The sequence below is a fragment of the Antechinus flavipes genome, chromosome 3 (genome assembly GCF_016432865.1).
Source record: "Antechinus flavipes isolate AdamAnt ecotype Samford, QLD, Australia chromosome 3, AdamAnt_v2, whole genome shotgun sequence".
NCBI classification, from domain to species: Eukaryota; Metazoa; Chordata; class Mammalia; order Dasyuromorphia; family Dasyuridae; genus Antechinus; species Antechinus flavipes.
The window spans coordinates 558,041,672-558,069,548 of record NC_067400.1 but is presented as its reverse complement, the minus strand read 5'-3'; the positions used below and the strand labels follow the sequence as shown (position 1 = coordinate 558,069,548).

Below are 27,877 nucleotides of genomic sequence, written 5' to 3'. Positions count from 1 at the left end.
TCGGTCCAAAAGATATGAGAAGTTCAGAAAAATGAAATTTTGCAAACTCAAAAAATTTGGGAGAGGGGGAGAAGAAAAAGGTGAAGTTGTCCAAAAAAGACTTATGTTAATATATAGGGAAAGAACTGACCAACATATTTTTTAAAAGACATGTCTAGAAGGTGGAAATTAATGCAGAAAATGGAAAATAAAAAATTGTGGCATAATCCTGTAAGAAAACATTCTAAAATCCTGGAGGAATAATAAGAATGATAGGATAGATAATGTATCCATCTATTGCATATTTCAGTCTTCTTTCCTGACAGTTAAAGCTGTTCTATCCATGGAATGAACTACTCTATAAAGTAGTGAATTCACAGTTAAAGGATGTGACAAAATTGAGACTATGTCCTAGTCAGGACAACTGCAGGGTTAGAGAATACTAAACATTACCAGACAGCATATAGGTACCGCTGTCCTTAGCCACTATTTCCAACTGCTGTCCTTGGCCTTGGTTGTGCGAATGTCTCCGGGAATTCTCTGACGGAGGCGGCTCATAGGGCACATAAAGGATAAAATTGAGAAGACGTAGCTGTTGGCCCTTCCAAGTCTCTTCCAGCTTCCGCATACTATCCTGAATCTGGTAGCGCTCATTCTCATTAATCCAAATCTGGAATGATACGATCTCAGTATTGAAAAGGGTTTTTTAAAGCCCAACCTCATTGCCCATGAAGGACTCTTCTTTACAATATTTATGACAGTGATGATTAAAGACTTTACTTAGATATATCCTGTAACAGGGAGACCATTACTTTATAAAAACTGTTTTTATAAAGTAAACAACCTATTTTAATGCCAGACAGCCTTGACTATAAGGGAAATTCTTCCTAAGGAGGCTAAAATTTGAATCATTGTTCTTCTACCTATTGCTTCTAGGTCTGCCCTTCTAGACAAGAACAACAAATTTGTAGTGTATTTCCTATTAGAGCTATCAGAAATTTTCTTTTTCAAGCCAAATATTTCTAGTTCTTTCAACAGAACTTTCCATATTTCCCTTCACCTTTCTATAGGAACTTATCTGAAAATGTCTCAATTTGCCAATGTGCCTTCTAAAAGATTATACAGAGAAATGAACACAATATTCCAAATGTGGTCTGATAAAGACAAAATTATAAAAGCATTCCCTTAGGCCACTATACCTTTATTAACATAGTCTAAGATTGTATTAAAAGTTTTCAATAAGCAATATCTATATACAGATGTACATATATTTATTTATCTCTAGTCCTGGTCTGTTTTTTGAGCTTTTGTCCTGTATGTCTCATAGTGATTTGAAACAACAAATTCAAAGCAGATATTTTCATTTGAAAATGACTTCCATTTTTTACATCTATGATTTACTTTTTGGACCTACACATATAACTTTATATTTATCCCTGCTGAACCTTTCCTAGATGTTCTTAATCTAATATTGCAATGCTGGAGAGGACACCAGAAGTAAAAAAAACCTGGAGTCTCCTATTTTATAAAATATAGATAATAATCCTTACCCTGACAACATGGATCATTGTATAAGGATAAAATGAGATAGATAATCGGAGGGAAAGGCTTTTATAATCATTAAAGCGCAACACAAAGTTTACATCTTTATCACCATGGTAATATTCTGTCATCCAAATGATGTTTTAGCTATTCCTCTCAGCTTTATGTCATATGTAAATTTTTATAAATTAGACTTCTTTATCTGGATCTAAATCATTGATAATATGGAATTATTCCAAAGACAAATATCTAGGACACCCTATTGAAGACCTCAGTTGGGTTGAGCACCATTAATAAACATTTCCTGAATGCCATTTTTTAACCAGCTTTCATCTCGCTATTGTTTTCACCAAGATAGTCTTCAATTACTTATTCTGATATCTTATCCCAGAAGGTTTTGTGTTAATTTTTTTTCTAATTTATCTATATTTAAATAAACATTTCCTGAATGCCATTTTTTAACCAGCTTTCATCTCGCTATTGTTTTCACCAAGATAGTCTTCAATTACTTATTCTGATATCTTATCCCAGAAAGTTTTGTGTTAATTTTTTTTCAAATTTATCTATATTTATCTATGAATTATTTCCAATTTATAAATGCTTTGCTGAAGTTAAAAGATATTGGGACTATGGCATTATTTTGTTCTGCCAAACTAATAATCTTATCAGGAAAGGACATGGGACTAGTCTAAGAATGCTTATTCTTAATGGACCTACCTTACTTGGCCCTAATACAATGCTTTCTTTTCTACCCCCCTCTTCAAAGGAGGGGAACCTGACAACCTGCCCCCTACTCATACTAACAGAGATTGTTATAGACATAATCATTTGGAGGCTTCACAAGTTAACTCCAGCCTAACTAATGTCTACCTCTATCCTCCAACCCAAACCCAGCCTCAGTCCTACCTGAGAGATTCGATTTCGGTATTCTAGCAGAGGGTAGGAAAGCAGCTGGCCCAAGGTCAGGAGTTCAATGTTCTCAGGGCAGCCTGCCCCCATGGCTATAGAAAGTTAGGAGCAGAGCAGGTTAGAGCCACCACATGGGCTCGAGCCTGCTCAGCTTTCTCCACATGAGGAAGGGATGCCCCATCTACTAGGCAGGGGATGTGGATAGATATGTAAAATGAGAGAAAGAGGCCAACAATCTTAGGACTTAGTAGGGGAAAGAGAGGACCCTATCTCTAGCGGGCAATGAAAGAAGGAAACCAGAGAAAGGAAGGGCCCAAGTCCTAGAACTGATAGAAAATTGACCAGGTTGCCTAGGGCATCTCTTGCTTCTCCACCCACTGACCCTCTCTCCCACCTCGAAAAATGGCGTGCCAGCTGCTGATTTGCAAGTGGGAGTAGTTCATCATAGAAAGCACTGGCAAATAGCTCCGAAATTCCTCCACCAGGTGCATACAGGTTTGTATTACGGGATTTGCCACCATGAATAGCCTGCTTAACTTGGCAGCCTCAGTCAACCATTCATCTGTCTTGTCCCAGGCCAAAGAGGTACTGAACTAAGGAGAATGATGGGACCCGTCAGCAGATCCCACTAGACCTTGACAAATAAATCAAATGGCTTTTGTCTGGGCTGTCACAGGAGTTGAGCCAGGGCAGAGGCAGGGGCAGGGCAACAATGAGAGATGTGCTATGAGTGGCATGAGATTGGTTGAGGATGTGGAAGGAGACTGAATCAAGGGAGGGATAGAATTTAGAATACTTCTAGCCCAAAAACTACCCATACCTTCCTAAAAGCCAGACATTTCCATTCACCAATTTGCTCACTAATCACACGAAAGAGATGCCAGACACGCTGCTGCAGTAAAATGGGCCGGGGCCCTCTTTGAGGCTCTGGCACTGGCGAGGATTCCCCTGCAGAGGAAGGAAGTACTTCTAGGCCCCTGACTCTCCCAAGGAAAGGAGTGGGGGGATTGTCGAGGAGTGAGAAAGAGACAGACACAGAGACAGAAACAAGGGGCATCACAGTACAAGGAATGAACTCTGTACCACTTAGGATGACATAGGCATGGTGCAGCTCCGCCAGGTGGGCAGAAATGGAGAAATATCTATGCTCCATTTTGATAAGTTCCTGCTCAGTGCTGTGCTGGTCCTGGGTGGGATCCATGAAAGGACCACTGACAGCCTGGATGCTCAAGTCTTCCATCTCTTTCAGGGCATCTGACATCATCTCCTGGAGCTGGGGCACCAAGGTGCTCTGCCTGCCCAGTAGGACCTCAGAGGCCTGTTGATGCTCAAAGAGGAAGGTCTCCCACGCATCTAGCAGCTACAGGTCCAGAGCAAGAGATAGTGAACCACAGGGGCCCCAAGAGAGATCCAGGGACCCCGAGGGAGGCCCAAGGACTCCGAATGAGGCACAGGGACCTTGAGGGAAGCACAAGAACCCAAAGGAAACACATAGACCCCGGGGAGGCACAGGAACCCCCGGGAAGCCACAGGAACCCCCAGGGAGGCCCAGGGACCCCCGAGGGAATGGAGAGGAAAAGCCCTGGGAAGAGTCCTGTCCAGCATGTTTCTCACCGCAATCTCCAGCCCCTCATCCTCATAGGATAATTCGCCAAAGTGATATCGGATGATGTTGTTGAGAGTAAGCACACGATCTACTCGTTCCTCCAGGTCTTCACTCTTCTCATTGGCCTCTGTCAGCTGCAGGCACCTCACCTCAGGACCTATGCCCTCTCCCACCAGCTCCCCATCCAAAGCCCTCTCCTCCTCAGCTCCTCCTCTTCAGCAGGAGCTTCCTCCCTTTTATCTAACTGCCACAGACTAGCACCTTCCTTTTCTAGAACCTAATCCAAGAACAGTCACACAGAAGACAAGAAGCACCACCTCCATTTCCACACCAAACGAGGAGCTTGCTTTGTCCAAGGACACCACTATCAGAGCAAGGCTCCATGTAGTCAGGGGCAGGATCTTTCCCATGAGGTCCCTGGGGTATAATCATATACTCATATGCCCACCTTCTGGAAACACTTGGTAATAATCTGGATGTCATCAATGATGTTTTGGAAAACTTCCACAAACTCTGAGAGTTCATTCATGAGCTCTTCACATTCAGTGTCCCTCACACTATTCATCTGAGCCAGGATGTCATCCTTGACATTCTTCAACTGTGATCCTGGAGGAAAAAAAAGTAGGCTGGAAGGAGGCAGGTATCAGGGAGATGAGTTAGTTAGGAAAAGGATAGTGGGGTGGATAGGAGCAGTATGGAAGTTGAGGAAAAGTGGAAGAAAGGATAGATAGCAGGGAAAGGTGGGGAAAGAGCAGATGAAAGATTGAGGGAACAACTCAAGTTTGGACTTTGGAGATGAAAGGACTATGAATAGCCTGGACTTAAGCAAATGAGCAGAGGAATCTAGAACCAAATGATCACTGATAAACCCAGTCACATAGAGCTGGATTTCACGTGCTAACTCCACTCAGTATCTGCCAACTTTGATAGTGTTACTGCCTAAGTATTCCTTATCCCCAAATAGGAGGACATTTTTAACCTTTGGACTCCTGGCCTACAACTCTATGACTATCAATACCTTGCTTGATGAGAAATATTTCTGTTCTTGAGGCTATAGCCAAGGAAAGAAGCCTCTAAGTCCTAGTTGAGACATTGGCACACATTCCAAAGGGATGGCAGCATGTTGAGCTGCCAATTGAGTCTCAGAATCTAAGGGAAGTTGTAAGAGATGCCAAGGATCCAACTATGAATCTCAGTTTCATAGACCCTCAGTCAGCTTCCCAGGATACTAGATCCAGATATTAGAAATTTCAGAGGAATTTCATTTTACACTCTTTACTAAATGCCCCTGAAATACAACTTGAAGGATAGATCGTCCTGCCCTCATTACCATCCCTGGAACTGACTCTTTGGATTCAGAGATCATTGAAAATTGCAGTCCTCTTCCTACTGTTACCAATCTTGTCTCCTGGTTCTTTTTCCTAACAAATACTCCTTTTCTTCTTCAAGTGCATTTCTCTACACAATTATACCTAGAAGTTTAGAAGGACAATGATAGAGAAATTCAATCATACCACACAATGGAAAGGTCATTAGAAGTGCCTATGATCATAATAACTTACATTTATAAAGCACTGTAGGATTTGCAAAGTGTTCTCTTCACAACAACCCAGGAGGCAGGAAGTATGTAAACCTATGTGGCTATGATAATGGAGATGAAAGATGCTTCCATAGAATCTACAAGCTCTGACTTCTGGAACATTGTCTAAAAATCTCTGGAGAAGGTAATGTAAAAGTTTTGAGGAAACTAGATTCAGAGGTAAGGATTTTGTCCTTCATTGTGGACTTTCTAGAATTGAATGCTCAGTTGGCTTTTTGGATCTATGCTTCTTCATTTTTCACTTGAAAAATATTGCTGCTTCTGCTACTGTTTTAGGTTAACCATATAAACGATGTTGTACCAAGAGACATTGATCTATTGGTACTATGCTAATCAGATAAGGGAATGGGGCCTAAACCACAAGGGGGCAGTATGAGTCTAGAAAGGGCTATTCACCCTGTGGAAGAAAGGAATTTCACTGGAATAAGCAGGGTTCTACTTCACTAGCAAACCCAAGTTTGGTTTCTATTAGAGAAAAGGGAGAGCTGACAGTCTAATTGAGTGTTATATCTGTTCATTTGTTCCTCTAGGATTCTTTGTGTGTCTGGCATTTTCTACAGGGCAAAATAAAAGCTACCCCATACCCAATATCCATATTGTACCTTCAATTTTTGTTCAAGAGCTGGGGGTGCTCCTTTGCTTACATTTGGAAAAAATCTACTCAACATAAAATAAATTGTTAGGAAGTGTTTTTTGATAAAATTCTAAACTTGCCTATTTAACTTTTACTCATTGTTCCTGGTTCCACCCTCTGGGATAACACTAACAAATCTGTTTCCTATTCCATAGAACACTACTTCAAATATATGGAGAAAGCTATCATATCTCTCCTGAATCTCTGAAACCATTTCTTTAAATGGTCTTCATAATCCCTAAGATTCCACACTATTCTAGTTGCCCTCCTCTGAACATACAGTTCTCCAGATTATTCATGTTCCTCTTAAACTGTGACATCTAGAACCAAACGTAACACTCATATGTGGTGTGACAGAGTAGAAAGACACTCTTCTCATCTTGTGCTGGGAAGTTATGCATTAAGTTTGAGCAGCTTAAGGTCTCAAGAATTTTTTTAGTTACCACTTCACACTGCTGACTCAAATTGAGTTTGTGATCCATCCAAACCTTTTTCAGACAAAGTGTTGTCTAGCAGTACTTCCTGTAGTCTGTTATGTGTGAAGTGTATTTCTTAAACCCACACGTAAAACTATACATTTATCTCTATTAAATTTTATCTATTAGACTCGGCCCATCATTCTAATCTGTAAAGATCTCTGGATGCTGGATGTGTCATCCAGTATGCCAGCTATTGCTACAACCTTATGCCACCTGAAATTTGATAAGCATGCTATTTATACTTTTAGCTATTGATTTTAAAATGATCCCCAAATCTAGGTAACAGGCTTTTCTTCTCTTAACCTTTGTCTTGCATCACTTTTTGCCTACTAGAGAATTCCACCTAGAATTTTGTAGGAATATCAAATAGAGCAATTCTTGGCAGTCATGGTGCTTTTCATTCACACAACTACCACACTATTTCAGATCCTCCTAGTTTAGAATATTACAATAGTCTTTTAACTGATAAACATCAGTTAAAAGATGTCCTTGAATACAATCTCTCCCCTGTCCAATCTATCTTTCTCACACCTACCAAACTTGATATATTTAAAGTATAAACTATGTCATTCTCCTAGTCACAAAACTTCAGTAGTTCCCTGATATCTCTACAAAAAAATTTCAATCTAAGATTTCACTTTGCTCCTCCTTGAACACTAGACTGTGTGTAGCCTACGTTATGCAACTTTCTGTTCTTCTACAACTCTTGGATTCTTTGATAAAACATAAGAGACTCTTCTCTCCCTCTCCCCATCCCCCCCCATCAGGATTTTTTTCCCAGGAGGAGAAAAGGAGCAGGGAGGGGGGGAAGAGGCAGTGAGATGATCAGAGATAAGTGACTTGTCTGGGATCACACAGCTAGGAAGTATCAAGTATGTGAAGCAAAATTTGAACTCAGTTCTTCCTGACTCCAGGGACAATGTTCTATCCATTATGCCACTAATTGACCCTCCCCAGAATATGTTCCAATTTGCCTGAGTTAGAATTTACAAGAAAGAGACCCACTTCTAATCCATTATAATCCACCATTATCTATTATTCTTCTCTATGTACATGATACTCATCTCTAACACAGTGCCTTGCAAATAGTGCAAGCTTTTTAAATGATCATTGAACTGAATTGGATTTGTGTTCTACAGTGTATAGTTAGGGCAAAGAAAGTAATAAGATTTAGAGTGCTACTGATAGGCCAAGTACATTAGATGGTAATGAAGAGGAGACTGAGGAGAAGAAAAGAGAGGAGGGGGAGCAATAAGGGAGAGCAAGAATAAAAAAGGGAAGGGAGGGAGGTATGAGAAGGTAGGGAAGGGAAAGGGGCTAAAAAGGAAGTGAGAAGGTGGAAAAGGAGCAGAGGAGAATAAGGTAGGGCAAAGAGGTCAGGGAAGGGAAAGAAAGAGAAACGGGTGAGGGAATGCAGTAGAGAAACAAGAGAAGAAAACTCACCAATGTCTGTCTGCACACAGTTACAGTCGAGGCGCAGCAACAGATTTTCAGTGAGCAATACGGTGGGCACCTCACTCACTCGGTTCTGCCAGGATTCCAGATCAATGAGGAGCCTCTGGTATCTTGTAGCAGGCCACTTCTCAATGGACTCCAATTTCTGGGGCCCCCAGTTTTTCAGAAACTGGTGAATGTTCCTGAGCCATTTATAATTCTGACAGAACTTCTTCACTTCCAACAGCATATCCTGGATGCAACAAACAAGCAATGAGAGGCTGTGGGACACAGTCTCTTCTGCACTAACAAGAATAGGAGGTAAGAGAGTTGAGTAGATGGAGGAGTGGGGTCTAGTAGAAATAGTCTAGATTAGGGAAAGAACAGTCAAGGAGGGAAAGAGGTCATTAAGTATTAAGGAGGTCTGAGCCAGTAGAGTTCAAAAGGAAGAAAAAATAGTCAGACCATGGGTATCGTCTGCAGGAGGACAAGAAAGAGAGAGAAATAAAGGGCAATGGAGTAAAAGTAAAAGTAAGAATGGAGAAGAGGAGGTGAAGAAAGAGCAGAGAAGGGGAGTTCTCTTACTCCCTACCTCTAATAATGTTTTTTGGGTAGCCAGAGCCTTTTGGATTCCATCATTTGTGTCCAAATCATTCTGTAGCTGGATTCGGCTAGGAGGAGCATACTGGGATCTTATTCTGTGCCCAAGTACCTCGAGAGGTCTAGCACTGGAGTCGGGCTTCCTGGAGCGCACCATCTCTGTCTCAGGGCCACAAAAGAGTCTGACGGCTTCATTAGACTGGGCCCGTAATGCCAAGGAAATTAAGGCAGAGTCTAATTCCTCTTCATCCTCTTCTTCCACTAGCATAGTTGAAGTGTTCGTTGTGCTTCCTCCCATCTGAGCCTCATCTGGTGTCCACAAAACACACACCCTGATACAGATATTGAGTCTATTCCATGTATCCCCATCACATACATAGATCCATTAAAATCAGCTCCAGAATACACACAAATACAAATTCACACAAGTCACACAGGCACAAAGCACCCTGAGATATTTCATGTTATAGATGAGTGATTCCAGACTGCTGGAGAGAATGCTAAGTATAATGTGATAAGTAAAGGGAAGAGCAAAAGCTTTAAAGAGGAGACATTTTTTCCCCTTCTTTGAGAAAGTTCTATACACTCTTCAGTATGAAGAGACACTTATGGAGACAGACAGAAAGACTGGAAGTGGCAGCCATCTTCTCAATATTTCCAATTATCAACTTGCCTCCAGAAAATTCAGGGATTTTCTCCTTGGGTAAGATCGGGGCTTGAGATCTCATTTAACTCTAAGCTAAAGAGCTCATTCAGTCTACCTGTTTTCTAGTACATCCTAATTTGTATAATTTCTCTGAATGCTGTTTGCAACATGATTCAATAAATAAGTTTAGTCACTATTCATTATTTGTGCTTCACAATTTGTGTAACTAGGATTTGGTAGGAAGGAGTTATGCTTGTGAATGTAAGCTTGGAGTAATCTTCTCCACTTAAAAGCTATAAGAAAAGTAGTTTGTTTCATATCAAAATCATACCCATAGACAAGCAATATTAGGCCAGGAGGTGGAAGGAGTGATGGTGCCAGATGGACATAATTCAAGTCTTAGACCTCTCTTTTAAAGAATGATTATAAAATAATCAGCCTCAAGCCCCTTCTCTTTATCCCTGAAGTGAGAATTTCAATCTGCAATCTCTCTGGGAGAAGGATTGGAAAGAATGCAGAAATAATGCCTATCCAAAGGCTTCACTCAGGTAATCCACGTAGACATATATCTTTCACAGGCAGCACAGTTACACCTCTTTGTACATGTATGCATACATAACTTCATGAGCCTACTCTGACATTATTTTCAATTAGTTTCCTTAATTGTTCTGCCTCAGTTTCCCTAAATTACCCTGCCTCAGTTTCCCCAATTGTTCTGTCTCAATTCCTTGAATTGTTCTGTCTCAAACCCCCTGGTTGCAACCCCTCTTTTCTGCTCACTAGAACTGAGATAATTATGACTGTGGAGTCTGACATTCCAGAAGATAAGATTCCTATCTCAGATATCTAATTGTCATTGTCTATATCTCTAAGTTTCAGACTTCCTGGCTCTAGTTGGATACCTCCTAAGTGTTCCCAATTTGTAAGTATTTGTGGTCCTACCCCCCCAACCTGTCAGAACTGAATTGATGGTCTGTTTCTTAGAGATTTCGGCTCACCAGAGTTTGAACTCCACCCCCCTCCACCCTCCCACCTTTGTTTACCTACCCAAGCTTAGAGCTATATGTATTTCATGGGAAACTCACATTCACTGCTGGATTCTTTGAGACAAGTCTCATTCAGCCCTGCGGTCAAAAATGGATTCTTTTGGTTCTAGAAAATCTCTCCCTCTCAGAAATCCAAATAAAACTATTAAAACCTCTTTAACCTCTATCTTGCCTCGGTTTCTCCAGCATTACACAATGAAGAAAGCATGAATAATTTTATATCTATATGTACCCCCCTGGATATAGGTCTTGTCAGGAAAAAAAAAAAGGTCTCTGGGATCCATATAATGTCTTATATGGCAAGATGGTATTATAACTTGTAAGTAAATTGGCAGGCTGTCCATAATCATCAGTCACACACTCTCTGTCCTCTAGAGGCATCTAGGTCCAGTGGCAAGATATTGATCAGGATGTCTGGAGGTGGTCCCCAAATGTAGCATAAGAGAGAGACCAAATGGGCAAATCAACTCATCCTACTCTGTCTCATTTAAAGGTAAGAAGTGAATTAAATTAATCAAAGGCATTTCAACAAAGTGTGAAAAGGCCTTGACAAATTTAGAAGTCTCTGATATGCTATTAAATGATTTAGAAATGACACCATTCAGGAAGAGTATTTGTAATGGTTGAAGAAATATGAGGCTATTAATAAATATCAAGCCATTTTAGGCCCAAAGGGATTTGAAATTAAGTGAGTACATGATAGCAGAAAAGAGATTTGTCTCTGAGAGGAAATCACTTGGGAGATGGAGAAGAGATTACCTTGGCTTCAGCTTTGGTCTCCTTTCTCTGCCCAAATTTAACCAGAGGGGGACCTTTCAAGCTTTGAGCAGTCCAGAATATCATTGTATTCCCAGCACAACAATGATCTCCACTGGGAATGGAGAAGAGACTGAATCTACAAGGAGCCTTGCAAGGAAACTACATCTTGCATAGAGGAAACTTACTGAACATTCCATGAAGGGAAGAAAAGAACTTCTAATATAGGAACTGTAAACTGCCACCTTTCCACATGTTCTACGCATAAGTCTACTTTTCCCAGGACTCAAATTATACTTATGAGTGTGTATGTCCCAGACTGTGAGAGTGTGTTTTACATCAATTGTTCTTACTATATGCCATTACAGTAAATACCACTTACTAAAAGCTAATTAAGTCTAGCTGACTAAATAATCAACTGACAAACATGATGGGAAATATATTGGTGGGAGCTCATAAACTACAGAGCACAATCTTCAAATCCTTAGGGCTACTCCAAAAAATCTGAAAGCTAGATGAGTTCTGGGGACTCCAACTGACAGTGGAAACAGAGTTAGAATAAACACCCCAGAGCACATGCTATAAAAATGTAAGCTGCTTTGGGAAATAATAGTTTCCTCCTCCCTAAAGATCTTTGAATAAAGTCTAGATTAAAAATTAGGTTGTAGGGGCAGGTAGATGGCAGAGTGAATAGAATACTAGCCCTGAAGTCTGGAGGATCTGAGTTCAAATCTGACCTCAGATACTTAACATTTCCTAGTTGTGTTATCCTGGGCAAGTCACTTAACCCCAATTGCTTCAGCAAAAAAAAAAAAAAAAAAAAATTAGGCTATAAAAATTAGTCTACATCCAACTGTTCAAGACCCCATATGAGATATTCTTAGCAAAGATACTGGAGTGGCATTTCCTTCTCCAATTCACTTTATAGATAAGGAACTTTAGTAAACAGCATTAAATGACTTGCCCATAGTCACACAGCATCTAATGCTGAAGCATTTTTCCCTTGTTAAAATGCATCAAAAACTGAATTCAATAGGTTATGAAGCAAATGTCTAGAAGGAACACCATATATCAAACACTGGCATCTGTATAAATGCCAGTTGTGACTACTTTAAGGACAGCTAGGTGGCACAGCTAGTACCCAATTTGTAGTCAGGAAGACATCTTCCGGAGTTCAAATCTGGCCTCAGTGTGACCCTAAGCAAGTCACTTAATTCAAACAGGGCCACACAGCTACTAAGTATCTGAAGACTAATAGTGGTACCCAGGTCCTTGTCTGCTTCAAAACCTGAATTCACTACCTGATACATTTTGACAAGGAAAAGATGCTTCAGCACTTGATGCTTGCTCCACACCTGGTTATTGTCTTGGTTGAGCCATAGGACTGTGAGACTGGCCAGTATACTGCCCAGTCACCGCGCCTCCCCCCTCCCCAACCTCAACACCCTACCATTGCCCTTGGCCATAGGCAGTTCCTCTCCAGTGAAGGCTGTCCTGGTGCACAGGACTGCCAAGTTGGGGCCTAGGATGCTGAGATTGCATTCATTGGTGGGGAGGTCATGGGGCAGTTCCTATAGGATGATGTGATTGCAGTGTAATCTGCCAGCTCCCAAAACACTAGTACATGAAGGGACATGAAGCAGCAATGGTGGCCCAAGCAGCAGCCCAGGCAGAGGCAGCAGCAGCAGCAGCAGCAGCCGCAAAAGGTACTCCTGGAAGCCCTGAGTTCCAGGCAGCAGCCAGGGCTGGACCACAGCTTCACATCCAGTCCTCCCCCACTCCCACTCCTTTCCAGGAGGGTTGGATGGGGTGGAGTTGGGGGGAAGGTCACAGTTACTGTTAAAAATGAGTTGGATCAAGAAGGGAGAAGGAGCCTTAAGTGGGCAGGGCTAGCTAGCTTGTTAGCCCCACTTGCCACTTTGGGAAACTGAATAGGGAAGGCCTATTAAGCTGTGGACTGGAGATTCATGCAGGTTCCTTCTGGAACAATTTAAGGGTAAGTACTGAGATACCATTGTATATTCAAAATTTTCCACTCCATCTGCTGTGATTCTTGTTGGACTAAAACTTTCCCCATTCATAGTTATGGATAATTTCTTCCCTTCAAAACTAAGGCATGTATTCATGTAAAGGTACAATTGGTTGTACCTTTGATCTATACCAAATTTCTTTCTACCAATCTTCTTTCTAAATTTCCCAGCAATTTTTATTAATTAGTGAATCCTTACTCCAATATCAGAAGTGTTTGGGGTTATCAAATGTGTCATTTAGCTTCATTTATTTCTATTATGTAGCAAATCATTTTTGTGATTATTGCTATATAATATAGCTGAGTTTGCTATTGTTAGATTCTATTCCTTAGTGTTTTTTATTAACTCCCTAAAGAATTTTAAAATCTATTATTAATGAACTTCTTTATAAATTTATGATTTTTCTATCGCTATAAAGTAACCATTTTAATAACTTGATTGATACAGTACAGAACAAGTAATTTAAATATTTTTCATTATCTTGGCTTGGCCTACCTATGTAGACTATTTTTTTTCAATTATTTAGGTTTGTCTTTATTTCTGTAAAGATTATTTTGTAGTTTATTCATATAGGTTCTTCTTGGAAGGTAGTCTCTCAAATATTTTATATATTATATAATTATTTTTAATAAGAATCTATCAATTCCTACTGTTGGTATTATACCTCCAAAAGGTGGATTTATTTTGTTAACTGCTATTTTGCTTAAATTATTAAATTAATTTTTAGTTGACTCTAGGATTCTCTAAATCATATCATATGAAAAAAAATTATAACTTTGTTTTCTTTTTGGTCATCTTAGTCTCATTTATTTTTGTCTCACTGTTATGGTTAATCTTTTTAGCATAATATCAAATAATAATAATAATAATAATAATGGACACTCTTTACCCTTGATCTAATTAGAAAGGCCTCTAGTTTAGCCCCATTATATGTAATGTTAGCTCTTTGTTTTAGATAAATATCTATCACATTAAAGAAATTTCCTCTTATTCCTATGTTTTCTAAAATTTTTTTTAAAATAGGAATGATAAAATTCTGGCCAAAGTTTTCTCTGCATCTATTGATAAAAACTGTTGTTATTCAAAATAACGGTTTGGTCATGTATACTTATTTTATATTTAACTTATACTTTAATATATTTAACATGTATTGGTCATCCTGCCATCTGGGGGAGGGGGTGAGGGGAAGGAGGGGAAAAATTGGAACAAAAGGTTTGGCAGTTATCAATGCTGTAAAATTATCCATGCATATAACTTGTAAATAAAAAGCAATTTAAAAAAAACCTGTTGCTATTATTATTAAATAAAGTCAATCATGTTGCTCAGTGTTCTTAATACTGAATCAATCCCATACCAAACTAAAGTCAAAATGGGTACATGATTTGGAAGTAAAGAGTGATACCATAAGCAAATTAGGAGAGAAGGTGTAGTTTACTGTAATGGCCGAGATAGCTTTCTTAAGGATCTCTGGATAGACCTTGGTCTTAGCAAAAGAGTCACCAGGGTGGTCAGGGATAGATTCTGGAGTCTTTATTCTTGAGTCTGGAGTCTGATCTCGAGCTCACACACACACACACTCTCACACTCTTTCTCACTCAGTCTCTCCTCCACAGTCTGTCTCCATTAGGCTGTTTACTCTGACTCTGTGTCCCCAGTTCTTTCAGGCCTTAAATACCCTATTACAATTACATCATTACAGCATACTGAATATGTGCCAATTGTAGAACCATTACTTCACCATGCTAAATACTAAGTATATGTAAACTAGAGAGCCATCATCTCATCAATCACACTGAGTTAACACCTTGTTGTAAGTATCCTCATTTCAAGTATATTTCTCCAGAGTTCTGGCCCTCTACAATTTACCTATTAGACCTTTGGAGAAGGGAGGAATTTATGATCAAAGAACTAGAGAACACTATGAAATGCACAAGGAACAACTTTGATTACATTACATTAAAATTTTATGCACAAATAAAACCAATACAAACAAGATTAAAAGGGAAGTACAAAGCTGGGAAAAAATTTTTACAGCCAGTGTTTCTGATAAAGGCCTCATTTATAAAATATATAAAGAATTACGTCAAATTTATAAAAATGCAAATCATTCCCCAATTGACAAGTGGTCAAAAGATATGAACAATTTTCAGATGATGAAATTAAAGCCATCTATAATCTTATGAAAAAATGCTCCAAATCATTCTTGATTAGAGAAATGCAAATTTAAAAAAATCTGAGGTACCACCTCACACCTCTCAGATTGACTAAGATAACAGGAAAAGATAATGAAAAATGTTGGAAGGGATATAGGAAAAAGAAAAATTTATACATTACTGGTAAAGTTGTGAAATGATCCAATCATTCTGTTAAGCAATTTAGAACTATGCCCAAAGGGCTATAAAATTATGCATACCCTCTGATCCAATAGTGCTACTTTTGGGTTTATATCCCAAGGAAATCACAAAAGAGGGAAATGAACCCACACATTCAAAAATGTTTGGAGCAGCTCTTTTTTGTGGTGGCAAAAAATTGGAAAATGAATACATACTCATCAACTAGGGAATAGTTTAACAAGTTATAGTATATTAAAGTAATGGAATATATTATTTTATAAAAAAAACTATTTTAGAAAGGCCTGGAAAGATATACACAAAAGAGCGAAACAAATAGAACCAGGAATACATTGTACACAGTAACAGCAAGATTATGCGATGATCAACTATGAAAAGACTCGGTTCTTCTCAACAATTCAATGTTCCAAAGCAATTTCAATAAACTTTGAATAGAAAAACATCATCTGCATCCAGAGACACAACCTTGGAGACAATGTAAATCAGCACATGCTGTGTTCACCTTTTTTTGTTTTTTTTTTCCTTTTGTCGTTTTTCCCTCTTGTCCTGATTTTTCTCTCCCAACATGACTCATAAACGTGTACTAAAAAAACTAATGTAAATGTATAACTAGAAAACAAAAAGAAAAAAGAATAATCAACTGTATTTTTGATACAATCCAACTTTGATCTAATTGGATTTGAATGTATCATTTTTGTGATATATTTCTGTAATACATTTTCTAGGTTTTTTGTCATATTTATTATAGATATTTTCAGTTTTGCAGTTTTCTTTGTTTTACTACTTTATGGTTTAGTTATCAAAACTATACTAGTATCATATAAAGTAATATAAGACCCATTTCTTTCCTACTTTTTTCAAATAGCTAATACCACATTGGACTTTTTCTGAGACTGTTTGATATAATTTTTAAATTCCAATTTGTTTTAAGGATTTTTGGGGGGGAGTCTATGACTTATTCAATTTCTTTTTCTAAGTTTCATTGGCATATACATATATATGCGCAAAATTGTTTCTAATAATTTCCTATATATATTTTTCCTTCATTTGTTGTGAATTATTTTTTTACAACAGTTTCTTATTTTATTCATTAATTAAATAAGGACTATTTGCCTTCAATTTTGTTTCTCTGATTTTTAAAATTAATGTTTTGCTGTTCAATTAAAATTTTCAAAATTTCTTTGTTTTTTAAGCTTTTTAGTTGTATGATAAATTAACATGCTCTTTGATAAAAATGTTTAGAGACACATTTTCTTTTAAGTACTTCTTTAGCTGTATTCCACATATTTGAGTTATCTCATAATTTTCTTTGATTATTGTTTCTATTCCTTGACATAAATTCTTTAGGATTATTTAATCTACAATTAAATTTAGTCTTTAAGCCTTTCTTCAAAGACCCTTTACTGAACTAGATCTAATGCTAGGATCCAGGGTTAAGTCAACACAGTTAACAACTCACTTCTTTCCTGCTCCCTGCCCTATATGCAGCTATAGGTCCCAGCCTAGTCCCCATGCAAAAAGGCTCTTCTTAGGCCTCCTTAACTTCTCATTATCTACAAGCCCTCCTTGGATTTCCTAATCATCATTCAGGCTGGCCCTTATTCTCAGTCTTTGTTGGTACTATTACTCTGTTCTAGGCCTGTTCTCTTCTCTTTCTATGAAGGTGATTACTTAACTACCATTTCTAAGCTCATGATTCTCAGATCCACCTATCCTACTCTATCCTCTCTGTTGAACTCCAGTCTCACATCTCCAACATCTGAAGCTGGAGATCCTATAGATATCTTAAAACCAACATGTCCAAAACTGAACTCATTATCTTTCTACCCAAATTCTCCTTTTTTCTAATATCCCCATTACTGCTAAGGGCACCACATAATCCTACTACCCCACATTCATAGATATCATCCTCATCTCACCACCATTATTCACACCCCATATCCAATCTTTTGCCAAAGCCTCTTGATTTCCTACATCTCTCAAATAGACTTCCTTCCTTCTTCTAATACTGTTACTACACTCATCCTAATCTCACACTTGGACTACTGCAATAGCCTGCTGGTTGGTTCATCTGCCACAAGTTTTTCCCCACTCCAGTCCATCCCCCTGATTTTCTTAAAGCCTTCTAGTCAAAAATGTGTTCCCCTCCTAATTGATTCTTTTGTGGAGGCAAACTAAGGCCATCTTTTGCCTCAATTCTAATCTAGGCTTTAATTGTTGAATGAGTACTGCCTCAGACAAACTGAGACTTGGGAAAGACCTTAGCTTAAAAAGGCAAGGTTTCTCACTACCCTGGGGCCATTGCCAGGGATGTTGACTCATGGTTTGCTACTGGATGCAGCAGACTGGAGGAAAGAATGAGGCTCTGTCTCACTTAAATCCAATTCAAATCCCACTTGTAAGTCAAAACTAAACATGCCTGACATCATTGGTCCTATTTGAGACAACAACAATTTCCTATATATCCTGTATTTGGCTTGTCTCTACCTAATTGTTTGTATGTTATCTTCTCCATTAAATTGTGAATTCTTTAAGGTTAGGAGATTGTTTTTTGTCTTCCTTTGTATCCCCAAGGTTTAACACAGTTCCTGGCATACAACAGGCACTTAAATAAATGGCTATTGATTGAGTTATTTCATGGTACATGCTAAGGGGTTTATATAGATTTTGCTCTTTTTTATAAAAGGTGATGATGATTAGGATATGTAATTGTTGATATGCTTTAACTTTGGTGTAAGAATGCAAGGAGCAAATAAGTTGGAAGTATCACCTTCCATATTGGGACTTGGGTGGGGGGGCACAAATTTTGTTTTTTGGAGACTTACCAAGCTATTGTTTAGTTTTATGAATGATTTTAAAACATCAAAAAACAGAATTCCAAGCCTCTTCATAATTTTTCCAGTTATAATTATTAGTCATGAAAGAAGGTTGGAAAATAAAGAGGAAATCGATTATTTTGGTTTCCCTCTCCAGCCTGACTTCCTTATACCTGCTATAGAACTGCACAGTGACACCTAATAGTTACACTTACATATTCAATCAATAATCATCACCCCCTTCAGAGTCAGTGGAGCCATGCATTGACTGACTCTTTGTGAAGTGAGTCATAAAAGGAATTTTAGCATCCTCATATGAAGTTTTCTAAGTTGCTAAGCAGTAAGGTTGTGTGCCATAAGATAAAATGTGGTCCAGAGAACAGCCGATCCCGTCAGATAGGAAACCTATCCATTAACAATTTTAGCAAAACAACAAATGCTGGGAGATAAGGAAATTGGCAACCAAATTTCTCCAAGACACTTATCAAGCTCTCAGTTTGGTAATAGAGGGAATCTCTATCTGGCCCTATAATCAGACATTTTTCTGTACTTCTCTAATAAGACAGCAACCCTAATCCCTAAGCACATTTTCAATCATTACCTGACCCAGCATGTGCATAGAGTACAATATTTTGTTTATATTTCTGAAAGTTACTGCTAGAGAGTACACAGTATAGTGATTGGACCTCTCACAAGTGTAGGATTTTTATAGATTTTATAAGATTATGCAATCTCCCTCACCTCTCTCCAAGCCTCACCCCATTCAGAGATAGTACTAACTATATAGGACAGAATTTGGGTCTTAAAGAGTCCTTTAGAGGCAGGCTACAGTGCTCGTAAACTAATCTGCCTGGAAAACTCCTAATGGCAATTAAAGTATCAGTTTATAAGGTACCAAAAAGAAGAGAAGATAGAGGGGAAAAAATCTGCAGAGAAACTTCCAGGAAAGAGATAACAAAAATAAGTACAAGTTCAATACAAGCAACCTGAAGCCAGAAAGAAAAATTTATTTCTCCTTCAGGAGCCAAGTAACTAAGATGAGCCCACAGAATAGAAAGTCCAGTTCAGCACTGATCCAGAAGAAACCCTTAAATTCAAGTCAAGACATCAACAGATTTAGTTAGAGCTAAAAAGCTTAGTCATCAAGTTGTTTTGGGGTTTTTTTTTAATCTGTCAAGGGTGTTGAACTCGATTTCTAAAGTTTGCCTGTCTCTGTGAGACCAGTGATCTGGCTTCAGGGTAGATGATGGGGAAGCAAACAAGGCCCAATGAGAAAGAACTGGTAGAGACAAAGAGAAGACAATACCTGAAGCCGAAGAGCCAAATTGTAAAAAGAGCATCATAGTAACTCTTAAGACTGAACTCCAAATAAGACCAGATTACTAATATCTACTTTTATGAATATTCTTAAAAACTCTCTCCACTATCACACTTTCATTTGCCCCCCCAATATTTGCTCAATATTTACTCTCAGAGCTTTGGATCGACTCTCTCACTAAACACAAATTCCATAAAACTCTTTTCTGGAGTCACAAGGAAGGAGCTAAGCCACTATAACCTATCCTAGGCAATTTTTTCATGTCACTTTTCCCCCTATTCCTCCAATGCCCTGGTTCCCCCTTCTCCTGCTCATCATTCCAAGCTTGGTCAGGCCTCAGCCAGGGCCAAAATGAATGTGTCTTTTTTGTTACATACCTGAAGCTTGGAAAAGGTGTACAGGGGTTTGAGGATCTGCCGTCTTCATGACCTTTCAAATGAGGATGTCAAAGAAAATGCAGAAAATAAGAACAGAGAAGGTAATGAACATTAGGGCAGTGGGCACTTTGAATGGATGGTGGTGGTGGTGATGGTAAATAAGAAAGGAAAGAAGGGCGGTGGGAATCAAGGTGGCCCCCAGAAATATATTTCAGGTACATGGAGGACTGTAGGAGCTACAGCTAGGACAGAGTTCCTACCACACAGAATTTTGGTGGAGTAGAGGGCCTGGCCACACTAATATCTACAACTTTGCAGAGATCTGTCCCAGATACTAGGTGACAGAGAAATATATTTCCCTCTCAAACTCCACCCCTGGTCCAGTTACCGTTAGGGCTGAGGTCACCACAGTCTTCAACCCCTCAGATAAACTATGAGCCATCTGTTCTGCTCTTGGCACCACACGTAGCTTTCCATCTTCATCAAAGGCCAACTTTCCTGTCAGCAAGGCAACTGTCCTTGGACCCTGGAGAGGATACCCAACAAAAATCGTTGGGGAGCTAACCTCTATTTTCCTGAACTTGTACTTACCCATAGTGCTTTGCTCTTACCTGTTGGACACAAGTAACAAATGTGATCAGCTCGTTCTCCAAAATAGAAATGAGGTTCTGACAGGTCATGAGGTCAACAAGGCAGGCAAGGCGCCCCAAAAGTTGCCACCACAGCTCAGCTCGGTTCAGCTTCTGCATTAGCTGCTGCCGACGAAACCACTTTCGGTACATGGAGCCCTTTGCTGAACTGTACTCAGAGACACTCTCCACTCGCTCCTGGAGGCCCTGCCGCATGCGATATGTGTCTTCATGCACCTGGCATAAAAAATGGAAATACAGTAAAGCACAGCCACAGACCCAACCCAGTTATAAGTCCAATATAACCCAAAGTCCAGACCATTTATATACAATGCAGCAAAAATACGTGAAGTAGAACAACCTTTTAGAAAAGTAAAGAAAAAAAGGATAGATCTGTATAGAGCTAAAAATCTAAAAGTCAACAAGTTTTGTTTTATTTAATCTGTCAATCAGGGTGTTGAACTCAATTTCTAAAGTTTGCCTATCTCTATGAGACCAAAGATATGGCTTCAGGGCAGGTGATGGGGAAGAAAACAAGGCCCAATGGGAAAGAGAAGTAAGAGAATGAACTTTCACTTAACCTTACCATCCTTCCAAATTTCTAGTCTAGATCTTCCTTTCCTCAAACTCCTAAAAACAAAAGGAAGCACCCACCTACATTGATTGCTTCTACTTCCTTTCCTTTTATCCACTCCTTAACCTCTTGTAATCCTAACTTTGCCTAACTGATCATTCCATTAAAACTTTTCAAGAATAAGAACAATCTCTTAATTGCCAAATCTAATGGCTCATTCTCCTTCATTCCTTACTTCTCTCCCAATCAAGTGCCATGTAGAAGATGGCACTCTAGCTAATATTTAAAGGAAACTAGATTCCAAAAGGAAGAGATGAGAGATAAGGAGTCCAGCTTATAGAAAGACATGAAGATGGAAGAAAGAATGTACTATGTGAAGAACAAGATCAATTTGGTTGAAATGTGTAATAGGTGAAGAGAAGTAATACTGAATAAGACTGGAAAGCCAGGTAAGAATCCATGGTAAAGGGCTTTCCATACCAAACACAGTACTGTTGTTTGGCCTTCATTCACAAAAACCAAGACATTAGGAAGAAGATGCCACGGCATGCAAGTAAATTGGTTTGGAGCGAGGGAGGCCTGGACAAGGTCACCTGCCTCACTTTCCCCTCCAGAACCAGATATAGATCAGGATGACTGGAGATGGCCTTGAATCTAATGGGAGACCTAGACCTTTCCAAGCCAAGGTCTTTAACAAGTTGGACTGAGAAAACACTCATTCAGCGATTAAGGTTAGCTAGCAACTGGGGCTAAGATAAAGTGGGAGAGGATTACATATATAGCTCTTCCTTGTTTCTTTTTTCTTCCTTAAAAAGAGACTAAGAAGGCTCTAACTTTATCTGAACAAATTAGGCTGTCCTAAGCAGATACGGAGAACCAAAACTCAGCTGGGGAAAGTCCAAGTTTGAAGACTTTCAGACAAGTGACCAATGATACCCCTTCCCTCCTCAATCAATTAAACAATCAGCACATTCATGAAGCAGTTCCTATGTTCTGGAGGTTGTTCTAGGTGCTGGGGATACAAAAATCTTGAGAAAGGAAAACACACTGATTAAGGTCAATCAGTATTTGATCTTAGAGGTAATAAGTGGAGTTTATTTCAAGAAGCAGGGAGCAGGGGAAAGTGCCATGGTAAGACTTGTTATTTAGGAGTACCACTTTCACAACTGTAGAGAATGTATTGAAGAGAAGTTAGACATGAAACAAGGAAACCAATAAGGAAACTTGACAGCTGATTGTATATATAGGGTGCATAACAATGAGGTAATTAAACTGAACTTGAAGTGGTGAACCTGATTGAAGAGATGACAGGGTCCACAAAAGGAAAAGGGAAATTTATACGAGTTATAAGTGGGTAGGTACAAATAATGAATTCTGTCTTGGGCATGCTGAGTTTGAGATGCTTAAAAGATATCAGTTGGATATGTTTAGGAGGTAGCTAATGATGCAAAAACTGAACTCAGGAGGTAGTGAAGGGCTAGATGTCTAGACCTGGGACTTCTGGCCAACGATGCCTGCCTAAGACGATAAAGGCAGTTCAGCTCCCCCAAATCTATTCAAACAAAAATCTAAAAAAATCATCAGTAGCATTTCCTAACTGGGTGATCTTCAGCAAGTCACTAACCCCAATTGTCTCAACAACAACAACAAATCATCAGATCAAATAATGATTAGGAAATTGATCAAGAAACTATCAGCCAGAAAGCCTGAGGCAATAGTAAAGAAGGCTGTCAGCAAGGGACCTGCCAACATAAGCAGGTTCTTAACATGTCAAGAGATGGGCCAGACATATATATTGGTGATAAGATTCTCTCTCCCCAGTCGGAGAGAGTGAAGGACTTACTTGATAAATCCGTTGAAGAACAAGGGACCCACAAAGATTATCTTAGAAGCTACAGGGCTTCCAAGTAATCAGTCTAGAGATATAGCAGCACTCAGCCAGAAACACATTCCCTGGAACTCCTGAGAACACAAAGTATCCTGAAGATGGAGCATTTTGAACCTCAAAAATTCAAGGGGGCCTAACCTGGAAAGATAAGCGGTTAGAACAGGGAGCTCAGATAAATCAAACTAAGGACAAAAAGAACTGACCACATCACTCAAAAGTACCAAAGAAGGCAGAGTCTGGCTCTGGTAAAAAGCCCCAACAAAAATCTAAAAGAGATGACTACAGGGAAGATATAGGCTGCTATAAAAATTTTTAATATACAAAAATACAATCTAGAAGGAGAAAATATCTCAATATTAATTGCAAAGGAAAAAGTAAATTTTCCACAAGGACTGTGGAAATACCTAAAAGAAATTATGCTAGACATAAAAAAAATTAAATAAAATCTCTGAAAAAAAAAAAAACACAGTGAAATAGTGAGAATAAATAGCTTAAAAGAGAAACTTGTATAATCAGGCTTCCAAATATGGTATATTTTCATCAGGGTACATGTCTATGTGAAAATGCAGTTTAGGTGCCAGAATTTTAGAGAGGAGATATTTATCAAAAGGATATATTAGGTTCCAAAAATTAGTCTTTTGGGGACTAATTCTGAATATATGGAGAGAAAGAAACAGTCTCTGGAAATAGCAGACATAGGGAAGAAAACTCCTCAATAAGTTCCTGATTTCAAGCTTTTCTGATTAGATAATTTTCCTTTGGATGAAAGATCAGGACCTTTCTCTTGTTTGAGTTGAAATCTTGTGGTGTGCTCTTCTTTTCTAAAATATGATCCTTCTCTGGGAGCAGGTTTCTTGGGGAGGTTTCTAGAGGCAGCCTTAGTTTCAGTTCAGAGTAATAATCACCTCAAATACAGCCAGCGGATAAAATCCAAATGTTTATTTTCTCCTTCCAAGTCTTGTCTCTTTCCTGGGGCCCGTGTAGCTTTCTTAGAGGCCTATCTCCCTCCTTGGTTCCAAGAGCTCTTGTAGCTTGTCTTTTGTCGCCTCCAGCTCCCTCTGAATCTTGGTTCTCCTCCTCTCCACTGACTCCAGGAGCTCCTTATATATGATTTCTTAAAGGTGTGAACCCAAAGGTTGACTCCTCCTCTGAGAGAGTGGGATTGTGGGTTTCTGACTTGTGAATCTCCCGAATTTGTGAACTCTAATGTGTGACCTCTAATGTGTAAACTCTTAAAAGGTTTAAACATTGTTTCTATCGACTTAACACTTTGTAAGGATTATAACAAAATCTCATCTCACTTTAATCTAAAAAGCCCATTCACTCTATATTCTGTTAATTCTAATCTATATAAATTTTCTGAATTCTGTTTGCTATATGTTTTGATACCTATTAACTGTCTATGATAATCTTTAATATAACTAACATTCCATAGGAAGAAGTTAAGTCTATGGATATATTTAAGGTAACTCTCCTTCTTTAGGAACTACAAGGGAAGTGGCTTTTTGTTTTGAACTTAAATCTTACCCTTAGACAAATAATTTCAAAGTGGGGAGGAGAGAAGGGGACACAGTAGATTGATATCATTCTAGGCCAATACTCTTCTTAGAGACTAAAGAACAGAGCATTCAGATTCAAGGTTGTTCTTCTGCTCCCCTTAAGACAGAAATTGTAATCTGTGATCTCCCTTGAAAAGGGAGACAAGATTCCAAAGACAGATATCAACACCTTTCACATACCACATTTAGACAATTCATGCAGACATATATAACCTATATGGTGTACACACACACACACACACACACACACACACACACAGACACACACACAGTCAAATGGCAAATTTTGCCAAAATAGCAGATTCCATAAAAATTACAATATATCAAAGAAAAACGAATGGCTCCATGAGACAACAACAACAAAATATTATTAAAAAATGAAAAGATTGAAAAAACAGAAGAAAACATAAGCTATCTTCTTTTTTTTTTAATTTAATATTTATTTAATAATTACTTTATATTGACACTCGTTTCTGTTCCAATTTTTTTTTCCCTCCCTCCCTCCACCCCCTCCCCTAGATGGTAAGCAGTCCTTTATATGTTGGATATGTTGCAGTATATCCTAGATACAATATATGTTTGCAGAACCGAACAGTTCTCTTGTTGCATAGGGAGAATTAGATTCAGAAGGTATAAATAACCCGGGAAGAAAAACAAAAATGCAGATAGTTCACATTCGTTTCCCAATGTTCTTTCTTTGGGTGTAGCTGTTTTTGTCCGTCATTTATCAATTGAAACTCAGGTCTCTTTGTCAAAGAAATCCACTTCCATCAAAATATGTCCTCATATAATATCGTTGTCGAAGTGTATAATGATCTCCTGGTTCTGCTCATTTCACTTAGCATCAGTTCATGTAAGTCTCGCCAGTCCTCTCTGTATTCATCCTGCTGGTCATTTCTTACAGAACAATAATATTCCATAACATCCATATACCACAATTTACCCAGCCATTCTCCAATTGATGGGCATCCATTCATTTTCCAGTTTCTAGCCACTACAAATAAGGCTGCTACAAACATTTTGGCACATACAGGTCCCTTTCCCTTCTTTAGTATTTCTTTGGGATATAAGCCCAATAGAAACACTGCTGGATCAAAGGGTATGCACAATTTGATAATTTTTTGGGCATAATTCCAGATTGCTCTCCAGAACGGTTGGATTCGTTCACAACTCCACCAACAATGCATTAGTGTCCCAGTTTTCCCGCATCCCCTCCAACATTCATCATTATTTTTTCCTGTCATCTTAGCCAATCTGACAGGTGTGTAGTGGTATCTCAGAGTTGTCTTAATTTGCATTTCTCTGATCAATAATGATTTGGAACACTCTTTCATGTGAGTGGTAATAGTTTCAATTTCATCCTCTGAGAATTGTCTGTTCATATCCTTTGACCATTTATCAATTGGAAAATGGCTTGATTTCTTATAAATTTGAGTCAGTTCTCTATATATTTTGGAAATGAGGCCTTTATCAGAACCTTTAACTGTGAAAATGTTTTCCCAGTTTGTTGCTTCCCTTCTAATCTTGTTTACATTAGTTTTATTTGTACAAAGGCTTTTTAATTTGATGTAATCAAAGTTTTCTATTTTGTGATCAGTAATGGTCTCTAGCTCATCTTTGGACACAAATTTCTTTCTCCTCCACAAGTCTGAGAGATAAACTATTCTATGTTCCTCTAATTTATTTATAATCTCGTTCTTCATGCCTAGGTCATAGACCCATTTTGATCTTATCTTGGTATTTGGTGTTAAGTGTGGGTCCATGCCTAATTTCTGCCATACTAATTTCCAATTATCCCAGCAGTTTTTATCAAATAATGAATTCTTTTCCCAGAAGTTAGGGGCTTTGGGTTTGTCAAACACTAGATTGCTATAGTTGACTATTCTGTCTTGTGAACCTAGCCTTTTCCACTGATCCACTAATCTATTTCTTAGCCAATACCAAATGGTTTTGGTGACTGCTGCTTTATAATATAATTTTAGATCAGGTACAGCTAGGCCACCTTCATTTGATTTTTTTTTCATTAATTCCCTTGAGATTCTCGACTTTTTATTGTTCCATATGAATTTTGTTGTTATTTTTTCTAGATCAATAAAATATTTTCTTGGAAGTCTGATTGGTATAGCACTAAATAAATAGATTAGTTTAGGGAGTATTGTCATCTTTATTATGTTCGCTCGGCCGATCCACATAAGCTATCTTCTACCAAAGACAACTTAGTTGGATAATACGTAAAGGATAGATAATCTAAGAATCATCAGACTCCTTGAAAATTATGGATATGTTTTAAAAAGCTTAAGCATATACAAAACAGGTGAAATATACAAAACAGGTAAAAACTACACCAGAATTAGAATTACTCTCAGAATTAGAAAGCAAAGAAGAAAATAGAAAGTCTTGCTCACTTCCTAAAAGAAACCCTCCAAGTGGAAAAAAACAAGCAAACAAACAAACAAACAACAACAACAACAACAACTGCAAGCAGCCAGGGGGAAATGATAAGAATAATTAAGGAACCAAAGAATCACATGCAGAGTCACTCAAAACCTAACAGTTTCAGATGAGAAGTAATCCTGAAATTCAATATTATAAAAGATAAGAGACATAGGCTTGTTAAATGAGAATAATTTACCCTTCAAAGTTCCTACAAGGAAAAAAATAGATCTTTAATGGAAGAAGACAGTTAAGGATATAAAGAACAGTTGAATAAGATTTTTGAAATTTTAATAGTCAAAAAAACCTAGAAAGGTAAATTTTATTTGAGAAATTATAAGGGGCTTTATGATAACATGATAATAACATTGGATTTGATTGGTAGACTTTAGGAACAACTCTTATGCAGGAGACATCACCACATAAGAGTATAAGAAAGGAAAAGAAACAGTATGGAAAAGACATATGGGCAGCAGGGGCTATGTTTGTTCCCTGTAACTTTTAATATTAGATCCATAAACAGGAAGCACTATTTAAGCATTAACTTTGTTGGCACTTGAACCCCACCTTATTTTATTAATGGGACTGCAGGAACAATGTGAAGTACAGTAAAGTTCTAAATCCTGGAGCAGAATTACCAAGACCCTGAAGTCAGAATCCTCCTTGCTATT

At 38.4% G+C, this 27,877-nt stretch overlaps 1 protein-coding gene across 1 annotated transcript in view; it reads right to left on the bottom strand.

Moving 5' to 3' along the window:
• Window positions 1-27,877, bottom strand: part of DNHD1 (dynein heavy chain domain 1) — a 109,119-nt gene that overhangs the window by 58,804 nt on the left and 22,438 nt on the right. The window contains exons 8-18 of the mRNA XM_051990811.1: window positions 20,735-20,989; window positions 20,512-20,649; window positions 20,124-20,175; window positions 8,776-9,092; window positions 7,971-8,436; window positions 4,485-4,642; window positions 4,045-4,230; window positions 3,251-3,790; window positions 2,825-3,023; window positions 2,428-2,522; window positions 433-649 (exon numbers count right to left, since the gene is read on the bottom strand). Of these exons, the coding sequence (XP_051846771.1) occupies window positions 433-649; window positions 2,428-2,522; window positions 2,825-3,023; window positions 3,251-3,790; window positions 4,045-4,230; window positions 4,485-4,642; window positions 7,971-8,436; window positions 8,776-9,092; window positions 20,124-20,175; window positions 20,512-20,649; window positions 20,735-20,989 (2,623 nt within the window). The remainder of the gene's footprint in view (window positions 1-432; window positions 650-2,427; window positions 2,523-2,824; window positions 3,024-3,250; window positions 3,791-4,044; window positions 4,231-4,484; window positions 4,643-7,970; window positions 8,437-8,775; window positions 9,093-20,123; window positions 20,176-20,511; window positions 20,650-20,734; window positions 20,990-27,877) is intronic.